The 24653-nt window shown below is 38.8% G+C and overlaps 1 protein-coding gene across 1 annotated transcript in view; it reads left to right on the plus strand.

Annotated features, from left to right (window-relative positions):
* The window catches only part of OCA2 (OCA2 melanosomal transmembrane protein), a 1553018-nt gene that overhangs the window by 306608 nt on the left and 1221757 nt on the right, over nt 1-24653 (plus strand). Inside the window, exon 8 of the mRNA XM_044071808.1 lies at nt 12555-12620. Coding sequence (XP_043927743.1) covers nt 12555-12620 — 66 coding nt within the window. The remainder of the gene's footprint in view (nt 1-12554; nt 12621-24653) is intronic.

Genomic DNA, 24653 nt, shown 5'->3' on the forward strand with positions numbered 1-24653 from the left:
ATAGAGTTTTTCTCGCAGGTATGATACTGCAATTCAGGCTCAGACACTGGGATCAAATGTTTCCGATTCCACCTAAATTTTACTCCTTGCGATTCTACAATGTATGATCTTGGCTCTGGACATACACTTTTCACAACATCAATCTGATCAAAACCTTTGGACGTCTGTATCATCACTATCTCCCCTTCTACTAAAGGATTGAGTGGTTTGCTGGTATTATCATAACAGGACATCTGAGCTAAGTGCTTCTTTAACAGATTGGCTTTCACTGATCTGTTGTTCTTGACACATGTAACCAATAATGAACTACTAATTCATAGTGTGGTTCTAGTTTGTCTCAACAGAAGTCTCTGTGTAGGTGAACCAAGATGTTTGTCATGAGAAACATTTCTGAGATTCAAGAAAACATCACTATTGTCTCGCTTTGACTTCTCTAGTAATTGTTTTTCACTTTGAACTGGATGTTCTGCCAAACCATTTGACTGTGGGTACTCAGGGCTACTCATGACATGAGTAAAGTCCCACTCTTCAGAAAATCTTTTGAACTGCTGGCTTGTAAACTGTGTGCCATTATCAGAAATAACTGTGCAGGCTACCATTGACTGCAAAATGATGCTTCACCTTAGTAATGACAGTACTGGATGCTATGTTAGGAAGTAGATCAATCTCGAACCAATTGGAACAAGAGTCTACTAACACCAAGTAATGTTGACCATTCCATTCAAAAATGTCAGTAGCTGCCGTCAACCAAGGTAGTTCAGGAATCTGGTTTAGATGAAGTGGCTCTTTCTGTTGATGTGGCTTGCAACTATTACATACAGAACAAGATAAAAGTACTCTTTTAATGTCCTGTGACATAGAAGGCCAAAATACTAGTCCTCTCTCCCTTATTTTGGTAGAATCAGTTCCTGGCTGGCCATGATGCAAAATAGTAATATACTCTGGCTGCAAGGACTTTGGAACAATCACTTTCAGACCTTTCATCATGATACCATTGCCTGACAAGATCTCATCTCTGTAAGGAAAGTAAGGTTGCACACTTACACTGTTAAACAAGATTGCGTTGACGGCCATCCTTGACTGATAATGTGGTTGAGCTTCTGAAGAACTGGATCTGAGGCTATATGACTTCGAAGCTCATCAAGACATGTGGAAGAAAAATTTCTCACTTCCATCACTTCAAAATCAGTTCTCATTTTCATGCTTTTCAGTGGTGTTTCTGTGCAATCTGGGTAATGTACCAGCAAGATAAGGAAGTTTGCTTTTTGTGTAGACAAGATTGAGATTATATGTTTGCAATCTTATCATCACGTGTTGCAATCTGGCTTGAGCTGTATGCATAGGGTTTCTCAAAATAGTGACTAGAGGTTGGTGATCTGTTTCAGTCTGGATAGGTTTACCATAAATATAATCATAGAACTTTGAACATGCAAACACAATTGCTAAGAGCTCTTTCTCTATCTGTGCATAGTGCATTTCAGTTTGGGTTAGAGTTCTGGACACACAGGCTACTGGTCTACCCTCTTGAAGAATGACTGCACCAAGAACAAACATCGAACCATCACAAGCAAAAGTAACTGGTTTGTGAACATCATAGTATCTGAGAGTTGATGGACTGGCAATTCTCTGATTCAGGACATCAAACGCTCTTGTGTATTGTTCTAACCAAGACCAAGATACAGCTTTGTGTCAGCTCTCTAAGCAGTGCTAAAAGTTGGCTCGTCTGGAATAAACTTGCCTAGGTAGTTAATCATGTCAAGAAAACGTTGTAGGGCTTGAACATTGTCTGGAGCTGGTATCTCAAGAATTGCTGTTTGCTTTGAAGGATCTGGTCATAAGCCTGAACTGATAAATAAATGACAAATATAAGTAACTTCTCTTAGTCTGAACATGCACTTCTGTGGATTCAACTTAAGACTCACTTCACGTGCTCTTTCCAGAACTTTTTTGAGGTTTCTGTCATGCTCAGCTTCACCATTACCTCCTGCTAGAATATCATCTACTATAATAGCACACGGATACCCAGAAAAAATTTACTCCATTGCACGCTGGAAGACGTCACTGGCGGAATTTATCCCAAATGGCATTCTCAAAAATCTGTATCTGCTAAATGGAGTACTGAAAGAAAGTAGTTAGCAATGAAGATTTTTGGTCAAGCGAAATTTACCAAAATGAACTCTTTGTATCTAAAACAGAAAAAACAGCGGCATTTAGCATAAGACCAGTGACTTCTTCAACTGTACACATTGGATGATGAGGTCTTTTCAGTGCCTTGTTTTAATCTTGTGGATCAATACATATTCTGATATCATCTGAGCTTTTCTTATGAGCTACTACTGTAAAGATACCCATTCAGTTGGTTCATCAACTGGACAAATTACACCTTGCTGCCCCATTTTATCTAGCTCAGCCTTTACTCTGCATAGCTACTGGAACTTTCTGGGCTGGCCTGACAACTGGACTGACTTCACGCTCTAACTTCATGGAGTACACAACTAGGAGTTTGCCTAGTTTATCTTTGACGAGATCAGCATGCGTAGAAAAAAATAGACGGGGTGAAATTAGAACAGTGGTCTTTCAAGCTAACATGGTGGACTTCCTTATTAAATGAAAGTAGTCCCATTTTTAAACTGTCTCTGAGGCCTAATAATGACTGGACGTGCCTTTTGGCCATGTAAAATTGCAAGTCGTAGCTGTTCCCAAAAGAGTAATATGAACGCACTACTGAACCTTCAGTTTGAATATCTTCACTACCATAAGCAATAAGCTTTGCACAATTTGCCAAATCAAGTTTCTCACCACCACATACTCTAGAAAATGTTTCTGCTGCCATAAGATTGCACTTTAAACCTGTGTCAACTTTGAGCTCTATGGGTCTTCCATTTATCCAAACAGAACACAATACTTCATTCTTTGCCCATTAATCTACTGCATTGACTGTTTCATTAAACACAGATGCACCATCAACATAAAAAGCAGGGTCACAGCTTTCTAACTGATCAACTTGTCTGTTTGAATGTTCTGTTTTAATAAAAGAATGCCACTTGTTTGATTTACAAAACCTTTTGAAATGATTCCACTTATTGCATTTGTGGCATTGTTGACCAAACGCTAAGCACTTTTCTCTTTTGGGTTCATGATTTGCACCATAGTTATGACAGTTGACTATGAAATTGGGTGAGGGTACATGCTTTGAGTTTGCTGATTCACTCTTATGCTTCACTGAGTCTGTGCATACTCTGGAACTTGCTAGAAAAGTATGGGGTTTCCCTATGACTGCTGCAGGGCTTACAGTTGCTGCCATGTGCTTGGGCCTGTTTTTTTTAACCACAAGCTGAGTACTATCAACATGAGCACTAGAAGAAACTGGAAGCATGCATTTCTCATTTGTAAGCATATTTGTGTGCTTTTCTGTGAGCTCATATATCTGATAAATCTCAATGGCCTTATTCAAAGTTAAATCACTATCACAAAGCAAAATCTTTCTCACAGCATCATCTTTAATACCACACACAAGTCTGTCTTTTATCAACTCATCCCTTAGATCATCAAATCTGCACAATTTAGCTTTATTTCTCAAGTCAGTTACATATACTGCAAACGTTTCACCAGGCTTTTGAACTCTTGTGTAAAATAAGTGCCTTTACAATGTGATATTTATTTGGGGGGTTACACATTTCTCTAAATTTATGTTTTAAGCACTTGGGGTTTTCCCTTGATTCAGCCAGTATCACTATGTGATGGTTTTCCCCTCCCTACAAATAGTGCAGGTGCATACACAAATGAACGCTCTCTTTATATGGCTGCTGAACCAGCTAAATTAAGCAAAATAAATGCCTTAGTACGATTATCTTTATCAGAAAATGCAGCTTGTATGAAAATATCGTACTTTTGTTCTAACACTCTTCAATTCTCTGCAATATTATTATCAAAGACAAGTGGACCTGGTTTTCAAAGTCTTCAGCCATGCCAACAAAGTATGCCCAAACACAGTGAAAATATGGCCCTTGTAATTATATATGAACATGCACACACAGCCAGCACTTTTAATGACATTCAAATGCTCAATAAATTTTTTGAAGTACTATACTTTGCAAAATATGCTTTGAAATAGCTGTATTTTGCAAAATAACTGTACTGTAATAATGCACAATCATGTGAACTCTATGTATACTTCGGATATCTTGACTAGCTTTTATTAATTCGAAAAATGTACGTGCTATGAGCTACTCCAAAATAAATGTGGTCGTTTTCCTTATTTTATTCATTTTATGCAATTTGGACTTTATTTCAAATATTTTCCATATTTATTTGAATTTTTTTATCAATATGTCACAGTTTCGGACATTACATTTACTTAGAAATTCGTTTAGAGAGTTCTGAGTGCTTTGTTTTATATTTTTCAAACAAGAAAATATTTAAGTAAGCTTTGATAACTGAAATACTTTTCTGACCTTTTTTTGTGAATTAAACATGCAGTGGGGATAATCCACTCCTCTATATTCCTCCACCTTTAACTGAGTGCCTTCTCAGTCCGGAATCTGAATTTCTGGAACCCATTCTCACACCATGTCGCTCGTCTTGTTTTCCATTAAAGATGAACAGGCGGGGTAGTTTATTTATGTGCGTTATTACACAGAAACACATATGAGGATGGATAGCAGCAATACAAAATATAAACAAACTGATTAACAGACTACACAGACATACATGCTTACATCTCAACAGCTTACTACAAAATGGCAGTCAGGCTTGCACATGCTCAGTATTTATACACTTGTGTAAGCCCCTAGAAAGCTTCTTAAAAGTGTAAATACACATTGATCTACAGATCCCAAGGATGTAGCCAGTATATCAGCAGATACATTTAGGGATAAGTATACCCCACCTACCTTCATTGTTGTGGCCAGTACCCCTGAAAGTTTAGTTGCCCCTGTAATTACCTTGGAACAAGTCTTAGAATCTCTGTCAAAGGTTAAAATAATGTTCCTATGGGACTAGATAACATAGCGGGCTATAATCTTATCAGTGCCCAGTAAGTACTACACGAGCTGCTACTGTTAAACCTTAGTCTATCCACAGGGTTTGTTCCTGATGCCTGAAGAACAGCCACTGTAACTCCTCCACACAGAGGTAGCCCTTCTGCAGACCCAGGTAATTATAGGCCCATTAGCAACACCAGCCTTATATGGAAAGCCATGGAATGTATAATAGCAAAAGTCATTTATGCAGACATAGGCAGCTTACCTGATCTAGATCCCAATCCATTTGGTGTCCTCTCTCCTAAACCTCATAAACTTTTTTTTGAATGTTTACAGAGATTGTGGACATGGTCACTCAGTGTATGCTATGCTGCTTATTTTGACTGGCCAAGGATTTTGACACTTTCCCCCATGCTAGTATTATTGAAAAGTTAGACAAACTTAATGTAAACCCATACGTTGCCACTGGATTGCAAACTGATGACCCACCAGATCCAAGGTTGTGAAAGCTGCTGGTACTTTCTCTAAATGTAAAATTGTAATTAGTGGGGTACCACAGGGGTCAGTGTCAGGCCCTTTACTACTTGGCATTTATTTTGCAGACATCCGAGTCCATATCCCTGAAGTTTGGTTGACTAAAATTGCTGATGACTACAAGCTAGGCACTGTTATCTGTTCGTCCACTGATATTAAACTGTTCCAAAAAGGGGTAGAATATGTGTATATCTGCTGTACTGAAAATGGCTCAAGCTAAGTGTGAAAAAGTGCAATGTAGTAGCACTCAGCAAAAAAAGCTGTTCCCACCTCATGTGTTATAAGTGGTGCTCCTCTTCAAACAAGTATAGTCATGAGATACCTAGGTACTTATGTGATCAACTCTCACTCGCTTTCAATCATCATGTTTCCACAATACTCAGGAAATACTTGTGTCTGGCCCAATTAATTTGCAAGGCAATATCTTCAAGTCATTATACCACTGTACTCTTTCCTTATTAGATCCATTATCAAATACAGTGTCCTGTTTGGTAAGTAAACATCCAAGCATATTGTTCAGCCAGACACCCCCCCAATGATTTTAACCCCAAAAATGAAAGGCTTTAATTCCTTAATCTATCCTGATAGGTTACCTCATTCCTCCTTATACTCAGTAGCCTACCAGCTGACCATAGATGACTTGTACCCCATCCCTCCTTCTACTCAGTAGCCTAAACACTGACCATAGATGATGACCCCCCCATCCTCCCCCATCTACTCAGTAGCCTAAACACTGACCATAGATGACCTGTACCCCATCCCTCCTTATACTCAGTAGCCTACCAGCTGACTCTAGATGACCTGTACCCCAACCATCTTTATTAGATGACCTGTACCCCAACCATCTTTATACTCAGTAACCTACCAGCTGACCATAGATGACCTGTACCCCATCCCTCCTTCTACTCAGTAGCCTACCAGCTGACCATAGATGACTTGTACCCCATCCCTCCTTCTACTCAGTAGCATCAGCTGACCCTAGATGACCTGTACCCCATCCCTCCTTATACTCAGTAGCCTACCAGCTGACCCTAGATTACCTGTGCTTCACTATTTGCATTAAGATAGATTCAGTCCTATTTGACCTCCTATTTCTTCACAGAATCAGTGGCTCTTTAAACACCTATTCTAGGCACCTAAATTTGGGTGTCCTACAGATGGATGAAGTGTGATTCCTTGAGCATTGATTGTAGCATGAAACACCTAGGAGCAAAATGTCAAATACTGTTTTCCATAGGAAAATATTGTCAGGGAGATTTCTAAGTGTGCACTGGCAGTGATGCCCTTTTGGGGGAAATTGACACCCTCTTCAAGTTGGTGTGACTATGGATTTGATCAGATGCAAAAAAAAAACACTTAAAATTTACTATTTTGGCATTTTCTATTTCAGTATTAGTTTTCGGCAATTTCGATTGTTGAGGTTTGTTGAGGTTTTGTCGTTTGACATTCTGTAGTGAAAGTCCTATATTTATGCCAACAACTAAACAAGGCTCACTGGAGGGGTATGTTCCTAACTCAAAATATCCCCAGTCTATGGAATAAGTTACCGTTACAGGTTAAACAAAGTACTACTTTGAGTGCTTGAAGGATAGTCTTTATGATTGGATGGGTAGACACAGATTTACTTCAGGATTATTTTGTATAAGTCTGCTTGTTTTGGGAGGTGGGTATTAAATTAAATACTCATAAAGGGTGAGAAGAAATTTTAAGTGTATCTGCTTAACTGTACCTGGCTAGGTTTCTGCTTAGCATTGTTCCTATATTTGTGACACAATTGTAAAGTAATTAGATAATTGCCAACCTGTTAAATTACTAGTTTGGCAAAAGAGTAACTACCATATTATGCCAAATGGTTAAAAGAATCAGTTACCTAATTACATTAAAGTTGTGCAGGTTTTACAGTTAATACTAATTAACAGCCGCCCATCCAATAATGTAATTACATGTTGCTTACACTTTTAATTAATGCAAGACAGAGGAAGGTGTCTAAACAAGACTTCTATATTCAGGGAGAATCCTTAAAGAGATTTTTTTGTAAAGAGGACTTTGTTTTGTAACAAACCTATGAACAAAACAATAATTTTTTGCCTGTGATCTCTAACTTTTCGGTCTACCTGTGGGACTTTCAAATCAGCAATACCCAAAGTACAGAATACTGGAAGAGAAAGTATGCATTACACTGCATCTATGTGTTACTTCTCTGTTGTAATGTTTTGATATTTTGTACAATTGTCCTGTTGTAAATGTGGAGCTTTTGTCTACGGGCCTCCACTGAAAAAGTTACTGTATCCAGTCGGACTTTCCCAGTGAAGAAATGTAAAATGAATAAATAAATAAATAAACAAATAATAAATAGAGGAGTTGCATACACAGCTAGAATTTTGCCAGAAGGCAATAGTTTGGGGCTCATTAAACAAGTAATTAAGATCTCATTGAGGTGTTGCTTACTGTTTGCTTCTCATAGTGTTTGTGTATTTAGTAATGACATACAGATATTCACAGCATATTTAAATGATAACTGCAGATGACACTGTGCATTAACTACATTTAAGCTCACATACGTTACATTCATGTTTGTTAGACTCATGTTAATGTACAATATTTTAAATGACTATTATTCATACTGCACATCAGATTTCTAAGGTCCAGGAACCATATAGCTACTCATGCTGTCATTTTTCAGTACTGTCACTGCTACAGTGCTGATTTATGAAAATTGAACAAGTATCCCCCTATCAACAGCCTCACTGTGTTTATTACTAGGTGAACTGAAGTCCTGTTTTCCCAATAGGTGGCATTTTCACATTCTTGGTTCGCCTGCTTTGAAACCGACTCAGGTAATGGCGTACAAACTGAAGTCTTTATCACAGAGCACAGCTCTGTATCACTGTTGCTTTTCTTACCCTTTTTTTCTAAGTTTCTGACACATAATAGGTTTCTGTGAGATATATTTGTAGCAGTTTTCTTGTTCTACTGTGTTTAAATTGCATGTATTCAAACAGTAGGTTTGACATTGTCCTGTCAGAATCCCTATTATTTGAGTTTCAGTTATCCAGTATTACAGAAATGGCTGTTTAGTTAAAGGACTTTCCATCTGAGATAAACGCATCAGAGAATTACTTTTATTCTTTGATTTATAGCATCCTGAGAGTTGATTATTTAAGGTTATAGAGGACATTGAAGTTGCAGTGGGCTTGGCCCTCTTCCACATAAAACATATTTTGGGACAAAATAAGATTTATTTTAGTAGTTGCAAAAGTCAGCATTCTTATCATTCTTTATCAGACTGCTGGGTTTGAGTACTTAGGTTTTAAGTTCTTTACAGTCACACACTATCTTAAATTCATAATATTTTACCAGTCCTGTGACAGCAGGTAGACATGTTGGTGATAACCTGTAAGATTTTAACATAAACATAGAAATGTTTTATATGGTTTAACTGGGACATTTTTTTTAAATTTTTTCCTCAAATCGTTATGTCAGTCATCATTTAGGTTTCCATACATATTTTCACTATTATTTTGCTCCTACTGTATGCATACTGCCCAAGACAGCTTCGGCAACACATTGTTTCAGGTGTTTCTCTCTAAATATTTTGCAGCCTCTTCTAAAAAGCACTTTTGTTTAACTGTACCGTTCCTGTTTTGACTGAGTTCTACTGTATGCAAGGTATAACTGCCATTTGTTATTGTGGTACTGTCATCCAGACTGTCCAGCCAGATACAGCAAATGTAAGGCTGTTTAGCACTGCAGACTATAATGTCTGAATTTAACTGTTAATGTAATAGCCTTGCATTACCACCAAATCATACACCAATGCACTGTATGAGCACTTAAAGAAATGCATGGATCTTGCCATACCCAATAGAACCAAGACTCTCTCCTCCAAAAAAAGAAGCCAATCTGGTGGTCGCCTGCCATAAACAAACTCTACAACAGAAGGAGGAAACTGATGCAGAAGAAGGTGAAGTCCCAAGACTGGAAAAACTCCCTTATCAGCTTCAACAAAAAGTTGAGATTCCTCATCAAATCCTATAAAGCTAGCTATGAAAACAGAATTGCAGCAGATAGTAAAGACAATCACGAGGTCTTCTATAGTTATGTAAAGAATCTCCAGGGCAATACCCAGATTTACTCTGAGCTACTGCACAATGGTACCTCCTATACTGAGCCAGCAGATATTGCCAATATACTGGCAGACAGATTCAGTGCCAACTTTACCCCTCTCTGCCCTCCAAAGGACCAATCACAATACCAGTAGATTGCCAGGCACCCAGTATTACTGCTGCACAGGTTAAAACAGCACTGTCCAACGCCAAGAATACAGCTTCTATGGGACCTGACAATATCCCTGGTTGTGTTCTATATAAACTACAGAGTGAACTGGCACCTCACCTGTGTGCCCTGTTCAATCACAGCTGCACCTCAGGCTTTGTCCCTACCTAATGGTGCACTGCTACACTCATCCCGCTCCACAAAGGAGGAGTGAATACAGACGCTGGGAACTATTGCCCCACTAGCCTGACGAGTTTGATATGCAAAGCTATGGAACGCATCATCATGGACCTAATAAAAAAGGATATAGGGAATCTCCAAACTCTGGATCCCACACAGTTTGGTTTTGTGAAGGGTAGATCATGCCTGCTCAACTTGGTCAACTTCTTTGAGTCAGTCAACAGAGCTGTGGATGAAGGGAAGGTAGTTCATACAGCCTACCTTGATCTGGCCAAGGCCTTTGATATCATTCCCCACTCAGGAATCATAGAAAAACTCACTAAGCTAGGCAGCAACCCCTATATCACTAGGTGGTCCAAACTGGCTCAAAGATAGAACCCACAGAGTGAAAGTAGTTGACTCCAAGTCAGACTGCCGACCAGTCAGGAGTGGGGTCCCACATGTTTCAGTCCTGGGTCCTCTCCTGTTTGGTATCTACTTCTCTGAAGCCCAGGCCAACACAAAGGGACTCTGGCTGACAATGTTCTCAGACAATTGCAAGTTGGGAGTTATTATTAACTCCACAAGTGATGTTGACATCCTACAGAATGGCCTCACTGAGACCAACGACTGGTGTCAGAACCATGGCCTTAAGCTCAATGCAAAAAATGTGTCGTCACCCCCTTTGGGAAAACCCAAATTCCCATGAATTACCACATCAATGGTAGTCCACTGAACACAGAAGGTGTTATAAGAGATCTGGGAACACAGGTTGACAGCAACCTCTCTTTTGACCACCAAATTGCCACTGTGGTCAGAATGTCCTTCTATGTGGCACATTTCATTGCTAAGGGTTTTGCATCCTGGAAGAAAGAGGTCATTGTCTCCCTCTACTCTTCCCTCATTTGGTCAGTCATCGAGTACAATGCCCCATTTGGCATGTACCTCACTAGACACCTGCAACAACAGGAGAGACTGCAAAAGTACCTCACAAAGATGATCCTAGGCCTTAAACTCTTATCCTATAGGGACAGACTCAAAAATCTCAAACTATTATCTGCCTCATATCACCTACTTGACTTACAAAGCCATGTCTGACCCAGCTCTGTTAGAAATGCTACATCTAAAGAAATCCCAATCCCTCTGCACCACATGCTCCAGAGACCTCAACCTGATTACCACAATCAACAGAACAAGTTGGAGGGACAGGTTCATAAATCAGAGACTGCCCATGCTATGGAATAGACTTCCCATACATGTCAAGCAGAGCACATCACTGGCCCTCTTCAAGAGAAATCTTGATGACTGGATGGGAAATAGAAAATTCACCCCGGGGGGTCACTCCAGTGGCTCTACTCGACAGAGGCACTGGGAACTAAGGTCGGGTGGCACGATGCCAGGGTAATCCAATGGGCTAGGCTTGTAAAGGCTCCCGAGCCATTAGCCTAGTACACACCTATGAACCTATGTTCTTTTAACTTCTTTTGGCCTACACCTATATACATGCTTATGGTTGCTTGTGGTATTATGTAGCTCAAGAATCTAACTACATTTTCATCTGTCCACCACAAGGTGGCAGTCTAAAATTAGTAGGCATATTCTCACCCATGTATGAAGTCTCACCCTTATACTGTCTGGTCCTTGTTCCCATTGCTTATTTTTCAGAAATTGCTATCCAAATGGGCCCCCAGTATAGCTAATTTTAGTTTTACGTTTTCTACCAATACCATATTTCCTTTCAGTTATTTGAAAAAAATAGGTGTAAAATAATCACTATCCTTTCTTGCAGGTGTCAGTGTATTTTCTTCATAAATGAATACTGATTGTTTTTGGTTTTGTTCTGCATAGCTTAGTACAGTGTTGCTACCTTTTTCGTGTAATTTGAAATGACTGTTAACAGAGCTGCATGCGTATATTGGAAAATTAAAACTGCAGTAACTTTTTTTCCAAAGCCTTATGCCTTTAGTATGTTACATATGCAAATAACATCCTGGATGCCTCAGGCTGTCACTGCTACACAAAATAATGGTCAGGACCATTGGTGTGTGAACAGGTAGCAGTAGGAAGTACCTTAGCTTTTTTAATCGATTTTCAAGCACCTGTATGCTGTGACATTGATGGGCAACATTAACAGACTGCATCATGTGAATTTTACTGGGCCTCTGTGGAAGGGAATTGCTTTATGTACACTTTGTATAAAATTGTTGCCATCACTAATGTTGGTCCTATTGCACTGGAGTGTCCTCACTCATAAAAGTAAATACATTTTCACAAAAACAGCACAGGTGTGCAAGGCAGGCATAATTTTGATTATCCTGACATTGTCAGTGGAGTCGAAATACAAAAGACAAGAGTAAATGCCCCAATAATCTCTCTTAAAAAGATGGAAATAATGGATAATGTGTGCAGCTGAAACAATGAAGCATCTGGCTTCCTGATTTTCTTGAAATTAATTTAAAGTGCTTTCCACCTCCATGAAGTTCTCATTTAGATTCGTCACAATATATTTGAGTGGTTCAGCGGTAGATGGGTTTTGTATTTAGCTGATAATCACTAGCTAGAATCTACAAGATTAACTGAGATCATTTTATTCTTTCATTTTAGAGGCCAAGCCTTGTCAAAGTGGTGGAGTGGATTGATTATGAAACGCTGGCACTATTGTTTGGAATGGTAATTAAAATCCTTCAAGCACATATATTGATATAAAGTATTGGCAATCCTTACGGTTAGCTGCTTAAGGTATTTTACTGTTTCTGTCAGATGGCTTTTATTTCCTTGTAAGAGCTGAGATGCATCTGAAATAATCATTTATGGATGTTTCTCTGGCAACATCATATGTATGCGTAACAGTGAGTGTTGGTGGATATTAAAGATGAGGGATCTTTGATTTACTGTTTTGAAATAAAGTATTTTGTACCATGTTCATTACACACGAAGATGTAACATCCAAGTGGTGACAAATGCAAAAAAAAAGTATGTAATACTGATGAATGATAGTGGAAGGTATGTCTGATATACTGAGTAATTAAGTTGTTTCAAAATTTAACACAGTCTACTTTGTACAAGCTGTAAACACAAAAGCCTGCATATTTATGTATAAACTCCATTTCCTCAAGCACATATTTGAGTACATGTACTCTTTAAAAATATGTACGCAAAGATAATGGCAAATTCATGCAAAACGTATAGACATAAAAAGTTCTGTAAGATTCTGGCTCCAATGTCAGTACAACTTAGAGACGGATTCCAATGATATGGACTGGATGGATAAAGCCCTGACTACAGCACAGATGATGCAAGTTTGATTAGTAAAACAGGTGTCTGAGATGCTGATGTGGGAGAATAAGTCTGCTAATCTTGAGTAGGAGGGCGTACACTTGTGCACAACTAATGGTTGATCTCCAGCAGAGGCTGAGGTCATGCAAGTAGGCTGTAGTCCAAAGGAGACATAAACATTGGCTGAGTTGTTGTGGAGGTGGCAGAATATGGCAGTGAACCCCATTTTCCATCTGTCCTAGGGCATCATGGGTATGCATGAGGGACAGGGAAAGTTAGGGCATAAAAAATAAAAAAAACCCCTCTTGGTAGCAGTATGAGTGATTGATCCTCAATCTTCTCAAAAGCACTGGACATGGGTTAAAGTTATCCCAAAGAATTCTAAGGTGGGACCAGTAGTCCTAATAATAAAGGGGAGGGGAGAACCTGGTGGCAACCTGATGTTCAGCTGCAGGAACCAAAGAAAAAAAAAAACTTGGATAAAGTGTGTTCATTCTGAAACCATGAAAATGGTTGCTCTTTCTGTGTACCTGTCAGCCTCTTGGAAACATTAACCATCATACAGCAAGCCTTTACAAATGACTAATTTTGGTATCAGGGAACCACATTAGAAGAAAATAAACTGGAATAAACAATACAGGAGAAGCTAGAAAGATATCAAATGGAGCTTGAAAAAGTCAGACTAAACCTTGTGAATATAAATTCTGAGGAACTAAATAATATTGCAAGTAGCAGGTTACTTGGAAGCATATGGTGCTTACATTTGTATGGCTTTGTATAAAGTACATTTCTGTAACTTGTATCCTAAAGGAATGAGCCATGGACTTACTTAAGTCAGTATCTGCAGCATCATATAATTCACTGGTTTCTACAAGATTATTAGTAGTTAAGACAGAAAATATCAGTAGTTTCTGTTCATATTGTTAATTTGACAGAAAAAGAAGACTGAATATTGTAATTAAATCAAAAGGTGCTTCAACAAAGTATTAGTTTAAGGGTGTGCACACTTATGCAGGCAGCTTATTGTACTTTTTTTTAATATATTTTTTCCCCTAACAGATTTGTTTGTTTTTCAATTGAGTTGTACATGTTGTAGGTCACATTAAAGGTGGGAAAAGTTTTGAAATGATTTATTGTGGTCTTATTTTTTTATATCACAAAAACCTGGCATTTTAACACAGGTATGTACACTTTTTATATCCACTGTACCTTTCCTTTCCAAATTAGTAAGCATGGATTATCAAATTGTCACTGACTGTTTTTGATAAAAAAAAAAAAATGTTTGGAGGCACTCTTCTTCATCTTAATTAGAAAAAAATACACAATTTGCCAAAACGTTCTAAATTTGATGTGGTTCTAGTCTATCTTATGCTTATTTAAAATAAGACAAATTAGAATTACTCTGCGTATATCTATGTCACCTTTAAAACATGGCATATTTAATAAAAATGTTAACAAAAAAAGGAGAGAGAAAGAGATAGCACAGGTACCAAATATTTTTGTTCCTTTAATTTCACAGAATAATTTACTCAGATTATAGCAAGTTCTGCAGTTGGTTATTTCCCAGCAACCCTTGAAGTCATGATCACATGATCTGAGTACATCCTGTGATAGTAAAGAGCATAAAGAACCTTCACCTGTGCTATTATTGATAGGGGAAGAGGAAAGAGAAGATTATCATCCCATTATGCTCAGACGATAGCACAGGTGATGTTCCATCTGCATACCTTCTTTTTCAGGGGAAGAAAGAAGAAAACAATTTGAAAAAAAAAATGGTGTCTTTTCCTCATATTTAGCGGGTAGATAGAGGAAAACAGCATCCAGTACGCAGTATAGGGGATAACAGAGACATGAATGCGAAACAATGTATTTGAATCATTACCTGTGTGCTTATTAAAAACGAAAAGTTACACTATTTGACCTGTTTTCCTACTTTACTCGTACTCATGAAATTGTTCTGTTCTGGGCAGATATAGAATTAGTGCTGAATAAAGAGTTAACTGAAACCTTGCTGTTTTTTGTTTTTCAGTTAAAACCCCTTTAATTGCTTCAATTTTCTCTAAAATATGGAAACATTTTATTAAAAAAAAATTAAAGTACTACGGTGACAAACAATGTCAACAAGAAAACATAAGGCGGCTTCATTCAATGTGCTAATGAAAGTATAGGAAAGAAAGAAGATTGCTGTGGCCAGACGACTTATTTCCTCAAGTTCACTTTGTCCACTTATTAAATTTTCATCTAGGCTGATGGTTAAAACATTCATTTTTATATTCCCATAGGGTATAAGATTACCTTGTCGACAGACTGATGACTTTATCACTTACCTTACAACTTTGTTTTCTCACAATTCCTGTCCATAAGTGGTGGAGGGTGGGCTAGCCCCACTTTACCCATACCTACCTCAACCGGTCAAAGAGGAAAAGAAGGAAGAGGAGGTTAATAGGGTTCCAGTCCCCTTTATGAATAAAATCATTGGAAACAACCCAGTATACTGAGGCAATTAACATGAGAACTGCCATATGCTATTAATTCTAAATAAGAAAGTGCACAAAAGGAATAGGCATATTTAGTTCTCTATCTCAGAGTTTTTTTCAGGGAGGGGAATAGAAAAACATTAAGAATGTCTCTCTGTATATAGGTATGCTTAGCTGAAGACATCATTTATTTATTTCACATTTGTTTACCAAGGAGGTCTGACTGGACATTTTCAGAGGAGGCTCAGGGAGAAAAGCTCCAAACATAGACAATACAAAGTTGTTTTTTTTTTTAATAAAGTTTAAATAATAAGTATATTATTAGTTATAATATTAATTAGTTATAGTTAATATATTAGTAGTAATAATAAGTTTAAAACATTACAGCTTTTAGCCAAATAATCTGAGACAATTACAATCATTACAGTAGTTATAAGATCAATACTTAAATCAATTTCTTGTTTTCAAAAAATGAAATAACACAGACATAGGATTTATAAAGTTAGTTTACAGAAATAAATGACCATCATTAAAGAAAACATTTCTAAACAGCAATGAGATATTCAGAAAAGTATTGCAATGTTCAATATAAAGCATGGATGCAAATATTAACACAGCCATGGACAACATCAGTCATTTGGAGAGACATACAGTTTATCTAGAGAATTCTGATGTGGTTTAAGAAAAGTAGACATGGAATAGTGGGAGGGAAGTCAGATGAGTAGAAACTAGAAAATATATAGCTGTGGATGAAACTTGGAGAAAACTATAAGGGGCCAAGGGGAAGGTTTGTTAGTTTAGGAAGTCTGGATGTGAAGAAAAAATAAACTGTTGGGGGAAGTAGAAGAAAAGAATATCTGTTCAGCCTGGGGATGAGTAGGTGCATAGCCAGGTGTCATTTACATGAGTCTTAAGCAGAGAATATCTGTTCAGCCTGGGGATGAGTAGGTGCATAGCCAGGTGTCATTTACATGAGTCTTAAGCAGAGAATATCTGTTCAGCCTGGGGATGAGTAGGTGCATAGCCAGGTGTCATTTACATGAGTCTTAAGCAGAGAATATCTGTTCAGCCTGGGGATGAGTAGGTGCATAGCCAGGTGTCATTTACATGAGTCTTAAGCAGAGAATATCTGTTCAGCCTGGGGATGAGTAGGTGCATAGCCAGGTGTCATTTACATGAGTCTTAAGCAGAGAATATCTGTTCAGCCTGGGGATGAGTAGGTGCATAGCCAGGTGTCATTTACATGAGTCTTAAGCAGAGAATATCTGTTCAGCCTGGGGATGAGTAGGTGCATAGCCAGGTGTCATTTACATGAGTCTTAAGCAGAGAATATCTGTTCAGCCTGGGGATGAGTAGGTGCATAGCCAGGTGTCATTTACATGAGTCTTAAGCAGAGAACATCTGTTCAGCCTGGGGATGAGTAGGTGCATAGCCAGGTGTCATTTACATGAGTCTTAAGCAGAGAATATCTGTTCAGCCTGGGGATGAGTAGGTGCATAGCCAGGTGTCATTTACATGAGTCTTAAGCAGAGAATATCTGTTCAGCCTGGGGATGAGTAGGTGCATAGCCAGGTGTCATTTACATGAGTCTTAAGCAGAGAATATCTGTTCAGCCTGGGGATGAGTAGGTGCATAGCCAGGTGTCATTTACATGAGTCTTAAGCAGAGAATATCTGTTCAGCCTGGGGATGAGTAGGTGCATAGCCAGGTGTCATTTACATGAGTCTTAAGCAGAGAATATCTGTTCAGCCTGGGGATGAGTAGGTGCATAGCCAGGTGTCATTTACATGAGTCTTAAGCAGAGAATATCTGTTCAGCCTGGGGATGAGTAGGTGCATAGCCAGGTGTCATTTACATGAGTCTTAAGCAGAGAATATCTGTTCAGCCTGGGGATGAGTAGGTGCATAGCCAGGTGTCATTTACATGAGTCTTAAGCAGAGAATATCTGTTCAGCCTGGGGATGAGTAGGTGCATAGCCAGGTGTCATTTACATGAGTCTTAAGCAGAGAATATCTGTTCAGCCTGGGGATGAGTAGGTGCATAGCCAGGTGTCATTTACATGAGTCTTAAGCAGAGAATATCTGTTCAGCCTGGGGATGAGTAGGTGCATAGCCAGGTGTCATTTACATGAGTCTTAAGCAGAGAATATCTGTTCAGCCTGGGGATGAGTAGGTGCATAGCCAGGTGTCATTTACATGAGTCTTAAGCAGAGAATATCTGTTCAGCCTGGGGATGAGTAGGTGCATAGCCAGGTGTCATTTACATGAGTCTTAAGCAGAGAATATCTGTTCAGCCTGGGGATGAGTAGGTGCATAGCCAGGTGTCATTTACATGAGTCTTAAGCAGAGAACATCTGTTCAGCCTGGGGATGAGTAGGTGCATAGCCAGGTGTCATTTACATGAGTCTTAAGCAGAGAATATCTGTTTAGCCTGGGGATGAGTAGGTGCATAGCCAGGTGTCATTTACATGAGTCTTAAGCAGAGAATATCTGTTCAGCCTGGGGATGAGTAGGTGCATAGCCAGGTGTCATTTACATGAGTCTTAAGCAGATTTTTGAAAAAGGTGAGGTCACTGGTGTTAAGGATAGTCTGAGGGATGGAATTTCATAATTTAGAGTCTGAGGGATGGAATTTCATAATTTAGATATGTGGTTTGAATACAGAGCGTCCCCAAAGCTAGCAGTAATTTGTTAGAAGATCATAAGGGTCTGTTATTAGTGTGGATTTGTATTAGGGTAGGGAGGGATAGACATTTATCAGGTTGATATATGATAGTGTAGGTATAAGTTGGTTGAAGGATAAGAGATTGGGTAGCTCAGGCCACTTTGGTTGTCAGAGAGCAACACAGTGATGGGTTCTGTGAGGTAGGTTTGCAGTGAATTTGAGGATCTTGTGGTAGCATGATGTTCTTCGTGTTTCACTGTTGCAGTCATTACATTTGGGTAATCTGCTGGCAGGTTGCCCTCAATCGGCCTGAATTCCAAAGTCTTGGGTCCTGTGTCATTTGCTGTCTCCTCTTCCATGACGTCAGTTTGTCAGGGGTATAAAACAAGCAGCCAACGCCATTTTCTTTAGTCTTTCTTGCCACGCGGTGCCTGAAGCAGAAGCATTTTGCAAGTGCAGGTCGGCCGACTCCTGAAATATTCATGTTTGAGTTTCAGAACCGAAGTCTTCACTAAAGCTAAGTACCCCGTTGGGGAAACTTTTTTCTTGCTCCATATCGATGTCAGAAAAAGTTAATAATTGTATTTCTTGTGGGAAGCAAATACCTCATAAAGATTTCCATTTATATTGTATTCCTTGCCTAGGCCCTGATCACAACATGCCTGGCTGTCGGTTTTGTGCTAGATTTAACCAACACGCTATTAAGCGTCAGTATTTTTGCCTCAAAGTATTTTGGAAACAGATTTAACTACCCTGAAATGTCATCGGATAGTAATCCGACTACCAGAGTACATAAAAAACGCAAAGAAAAGGACAGAGACAGACAGTCTAGGTCCAAAACCGACGATGAATCTTCTCCTAAGCCAGTCGCTGGTTTGCACTTTGGAAGCCCCTGATACCCGTTACTTTTGAGTCGCAGGCCCCTACCGAGACCCATGTGGAGTCCGGCATGCCATGAGATACTCAAAGTATTGGACCCATGGATGTATCTCTCTCGGATGGGTCCAGAGCCACTGAGCAGGCACCGGCTTCTGAGGGTGTATTCAGGCCTCAAAATTTTTACATCAAACCGACGACAGCTACAAAACCAAAGACAAATGCAACTTCTAAAGCTAAAAAAACAATGCATGAGCCACGTGCACAGGCCACTATGCTTAAAAAACAGATGATCAAAATGGCTGAAGACCTTATTACCTTGATCAGGGGTTCCCATCTCCCTCCTGATAAGAGGCCTAGGCAAGACACTGACTATGAATCTTCAGATCAGGTTTCTATTTCTTCTGATTCGTCTTCTGATCAGGAACTATCTATACCTCCCTATGAGGATTCTGATGCAGAGGAGTCTATCCCATCTGCATCACCTCCTGAGGATTATTCATTTGGAGAAACCTTGCATACTTTGAGGGAGCATTTTCACTGGGAGAGTCAAGATTTCTCAGAATCAAAAAAGAGGCTCAGGGATTTCCTTCTCCCTCAGCACAGGCCTTTAGCTATACCCTCTGTTTTAGACATTGTGGATGATGTGTTTTCAGAGTCAAGCTTGACCCCTGACTCCTTACCTCTGGCTCCCAGCAAGCCTGACAGATATTACAGGGTCCCTGACTCACAGAAATTTTTGTTTAGAAACCCTGCTGCTGATCCTGAAACTATTTCACAGGGTCCAAAGGGAGTTAAGGCCTCAGCAGCAAAAAATCCTACCCCCTCTGACAGAGATTCAATGGTACTGGATAGATGGGGAAAGAAGGTTTATACATCTGCAACCTTGGCAATTAGGGCCTTAAACTACCAGTTTCATATGCTCAAGTATTAACAACAGAGCAAACTTTGCCTGATCATGTTAAAGCTAAATTACTGGATGCACCTTTACAGCATGATACTTTGTTTGGTATTAAGGCAGAAGAGGTTTTAAAGAAAATGGAAGACAAAGCTAAGTCTATGCAAACTGTAAAAGACTTCTTACGAGTGCAGCCACCAAGATTCAGTAGACACTGGCCTACAAAAAATTGGTCCTTTCCTGTGTCAGACAGAGCTCAAAGGGGCAAATCCAGATGCCCTAAGGGTTCCAGATACCAGGCACAAGATTCTTACAGGTCAAAGCAATGGGGTGCTTCTACCTCCAAATCTGGAGGAGAAAAAGTGCAACCCTACAGAAAACAGTCCCAATGACTTCCCTCTGCCTTCACCAAGCATTTACCTTTTGGCAGCACCCTTAGGGGGAAAATTTGCACTTTTTGCTCAAAAGTGGCAGTTAATAACCCAGGACAAGTGGGTGCTAAACATAGTATCACAGGGATACAGATTCCATTTCCATACTCTGCCAATGGCAAACGGTTGTCCGGATCTGCCAAAAAATCAATGGGCAGAGGCACAGAAACAGTTACGTCCCTCATGGATATGGAGGCCATTCAGCCAGTACCAGAACAGGAAAAAAGACAAGGTTTTTACTCAAGACTGTTCTTGGTACCCAGAAAGGACAATGCCTGGTGGCCAATACTGGATTTATCAACTTTAAACACATACCTGGACATACCAAAATTCAGAATGCTGACTTTGCAGCAGCTTCTGCCCATGCTGGGCAAGAATGCTTGGCTGGTGACATTAGACCTAAAAGAGGCATACCTGCATGTCCCAATAAGGGAATCATGCAGAAGATACCTCCGATTCAAGGCTGACTTAATGCATTACCAATTCTCTGCACTGCCCTTTGGCTTATCTACTGCACCCAGGGTCTTTACAAAGTGCCTGGCACCAGTAATTGCTTTTTGCAGACAAAGAAGTATACAAATATATCCTTACTTGGACGACTGCCTCATTCAAGCAGAGAACAAGGACATTCTTCTTCAACACCTGGCATTTGTGAAAAGGCTTCTAACATGCCTAGGTTACACAATAAACAAAAATAAATCACAACTGGTACCCTCTCAAAAGATAACATTCCTGGGTGCAAGCTTGAATACAACTGCCCAGATGGCTTACCTCACGCCAGACAAACAAAGGCAACTGACTACTTACTTCAAACTGATGGCAACAAAAACCTAGTTATCTGCAAGACAAACTCTGCAGGCTTTGGGCTTCATGGCATCCTGCATCCTACTGGTTCCATATGCAAGACTGCATATGAGGAAACTTCAATGGTACCTAAAAAGTTTATGGAGTCAACATTGTCACAGTCTGGAAACAATGATTCCTCTCATTCCCTGCCTACAACTGGAGTTTCTATGGTGGGCAAAGGCATGTCACCAAAACATGGGATGGGCTTTCACTCTACCCCCTGCCAGCCAAACTTTAACAACAGACACATCAGATTATGCATGGTGGGCCCACATGGCGAGAAGATGCATTCAGGGCATATGGACCCCAAAACAAATGCATCTACATATCAACCAAAAAGAGATGCAAGCTGTTCAAAATGCCCTGACAGCCTTCAAGGACTTACTTCATCCAGGACAACTACTGATAAAGACAGACAACACCATGGTTATGTGGTATATAAACAAGCAGGGAGGCACGCACTCATACCCCCTTTGCAGATTAGCTATGGCACTGTGGGAGACAGCTTTGACTTACCAAATACATCTTCAAGCTCAATTCCTGCCAGGAAAACAAAATACTCTGGCAGATGATTTAAGCAGAAACCTTATAGACCCTCACGAGTGGAAACTAGATCCACAAGTCTTCAACATGATAACATGGAAATGGGGGAGCCCGGACATAGATCTATTTGCCTCTTCTCAAAATTATCAATTGAAGAGATTCTGCACAAAGACTTACCACAGAGAAGCATGGAAAGTGAACACCCTATCCTTCAATTTACGCCTTTCCTCCTCTGCCTCTTCTTCCCAGGGTCCTACTAAAAGTCAGACAAGAGAAACCAAAGATGATACTAATTGCCCCAGACTGGCCCCGCCAATACTGGTACCCAATCCTAAGGAACTCATCTCAATATCCAGCTTGGACCTTAACTCAAAGACCTCAACTACTGTCCCAGCGAAACAATCAGATCCTGCGCAATCAACTACAGACACTGAACCTGGCAGCATGGCTGATCATGTAGTTATACAAACAGCACCTCTCAGAAAAGCTGTGATGGATGTCATTTTGGAATCCAGAAGGCCTAGTACTAGAAAATCTTATGCTGATAAATGGAAGAGATTCTGTGCTTGGAATCAAGCACAAGGAACTGGTACAGCAGAACCAAATATTCCTCAGATATTACAATACTTGACTGAGATGCTTGACAAAGGCCTATCTTTCTCATCAATTAAAATCCATGCCTCTCTATACATGCTCGGTACCTATCAGATTATTCTAGAATTACATTAGGTTTTACTAATGATTCTGGAAACATTTTATCACAGAAGGGATATAATTGGTCTTTAAATCCAAATCTATTGAACAAAAGGGAAATTATTCAGGAAATACAAGACATTCTCAAATCTTTACTAGTTAAGTTAAACGATCACCAACATACACCTGATATTGAATGGGTGGCAGCGAAAGCACAGATAACAGGTATCTTCCTTCAAAAAGCCTCTTATTATAAAAAAATTCAACTAAGGGAAGAACAAACTTTGGAGTCTAAGATTGAAACACTAGACCAAGAACTAATGCAGAATCATAACTCACAAACAGAAACAGAACTTTTAAAATGTCAGAAGGATCTATTTCTGAACCAAAATAATAGATTATCATTTTATGAAACCAAAATATTGGCAAGTTATGGTAATCATATACAAACTCCATCAAGGGCTTTATCAAGAATTATTAATCAATTATTAATCAATCTAAATCACCCTATCAAGTTCCGGAATTATATTACAAAAACAAAACATATACGAAATCTAATGATATTATTAACATTTTTGAATTGATATACGCCCAGATTTATGGAGATCAAAGTGATCAATTTCTATGGAGGAAATAACATCAACAATCAAAAATTTGAAGTCCCACAAAGCCCCGGGCCCAGATTGACTTACAGCAGAATTTTATAAAACTTTCGACAATATGATTGTTAAAATACTATCATATACTTTAAACTATATCATTAATAACAAAATCAATGATTTACATTTTAACGCATCCAAGAAAATTCTTATACCTAAAGAAAATTCGGATCTCCAAAACCCAGACAATTATAGACCTATATCACTTTTAAACATCAATACTAAAATTTTGACCTCTATTTTAGCTACCAGATTGAAGAAAATAGCGAATTTAATCATTTCTAATGAACAAACTGGATTTTTAACTTCGAGGCAAGCTAGTGACAACACCTTAACACTTCATACTTTAATCTCTTATGCCAATCAAAAGAATTTAAATATGTATGCCCTGGTTATTGATGCACAAAAGGCCTTCGATAGAGTTAACATAAAATTTCTATTTAACATTTTACCCTATTTTAATATACCTCAAGAATTCATCTTAACATTACAAACATTATATGATAACCCTTATGCAACTTTATATATATAAATAAAATGTTTCCTAATAAAATTCAAATCAGGAACGGTACCCGTCAAGGTTGTCCTCTATCCCCTATACTATTTAATTTATATGTAGAACCTTTATTTCTGCATATTAAACAAAATGTATATCATAATGCTCCAATAATTTATGGTACCAAGATCACTATGGCAGCTTTTGCAGATGATCTTAATATATATTGTACAACACCTGTCTCTGATACCAAAAAAATACTATCTGCGGTCGAAGACTTTGCATTAATATCAAACTATAAAATAAACAATATATTTCCTTTGAAAACACCTAAACCCTTTTCACTTCTACCTCTGATAGGGCAAGTAAAATCTGAAGAAAAGATTAAATATTTAGGAATCACATTCTCCACAGATAATAAGGACTTCTATTTCAATATTGTTAAACTAAAATGGGAACAAATTTTATTAGATCTAAGGAGATGGAATAACCTGAAATTTACCCACATTAGCAAAGGTATCAATTATTAAAATGAATGTCTTGCCCAGAATATTATATATCTTTAGATCCATTCAAGTGTTAATCCCCAAGAAATTTTTCAAACAAATCCACATCGAATTTGCTAAATTTATATGGGAACCAAGGAAAACTAGAATATCATACGATAAGTTGATGACCCCGAAAAATAAAGGTGGGTTCAATTTACCTGACTTTGGAAGTTATTATTTAATTATAAATGCCAATAGAATTCTAAGAATACCTAACTATGACATACAAAATAGTAATTGGTCCCCTGACTGGATAAGATTGGGTTACAAACATGTTGAACATTTGAACATGAATC

This window comes from Protopterus annectens, chromosome 5.part0 (genome assembly GCF_019279795.1).
Source record: "Protopterus annectens isolate FY-2018-M chromosome 5.part0, PAN1.0, whole genome shotgun sequence".
NCBI lineage: Eukaryota > Metazoa > Chordata > Ceratodontiformes > Protopteridae > Protopterus > Protopterus annectens.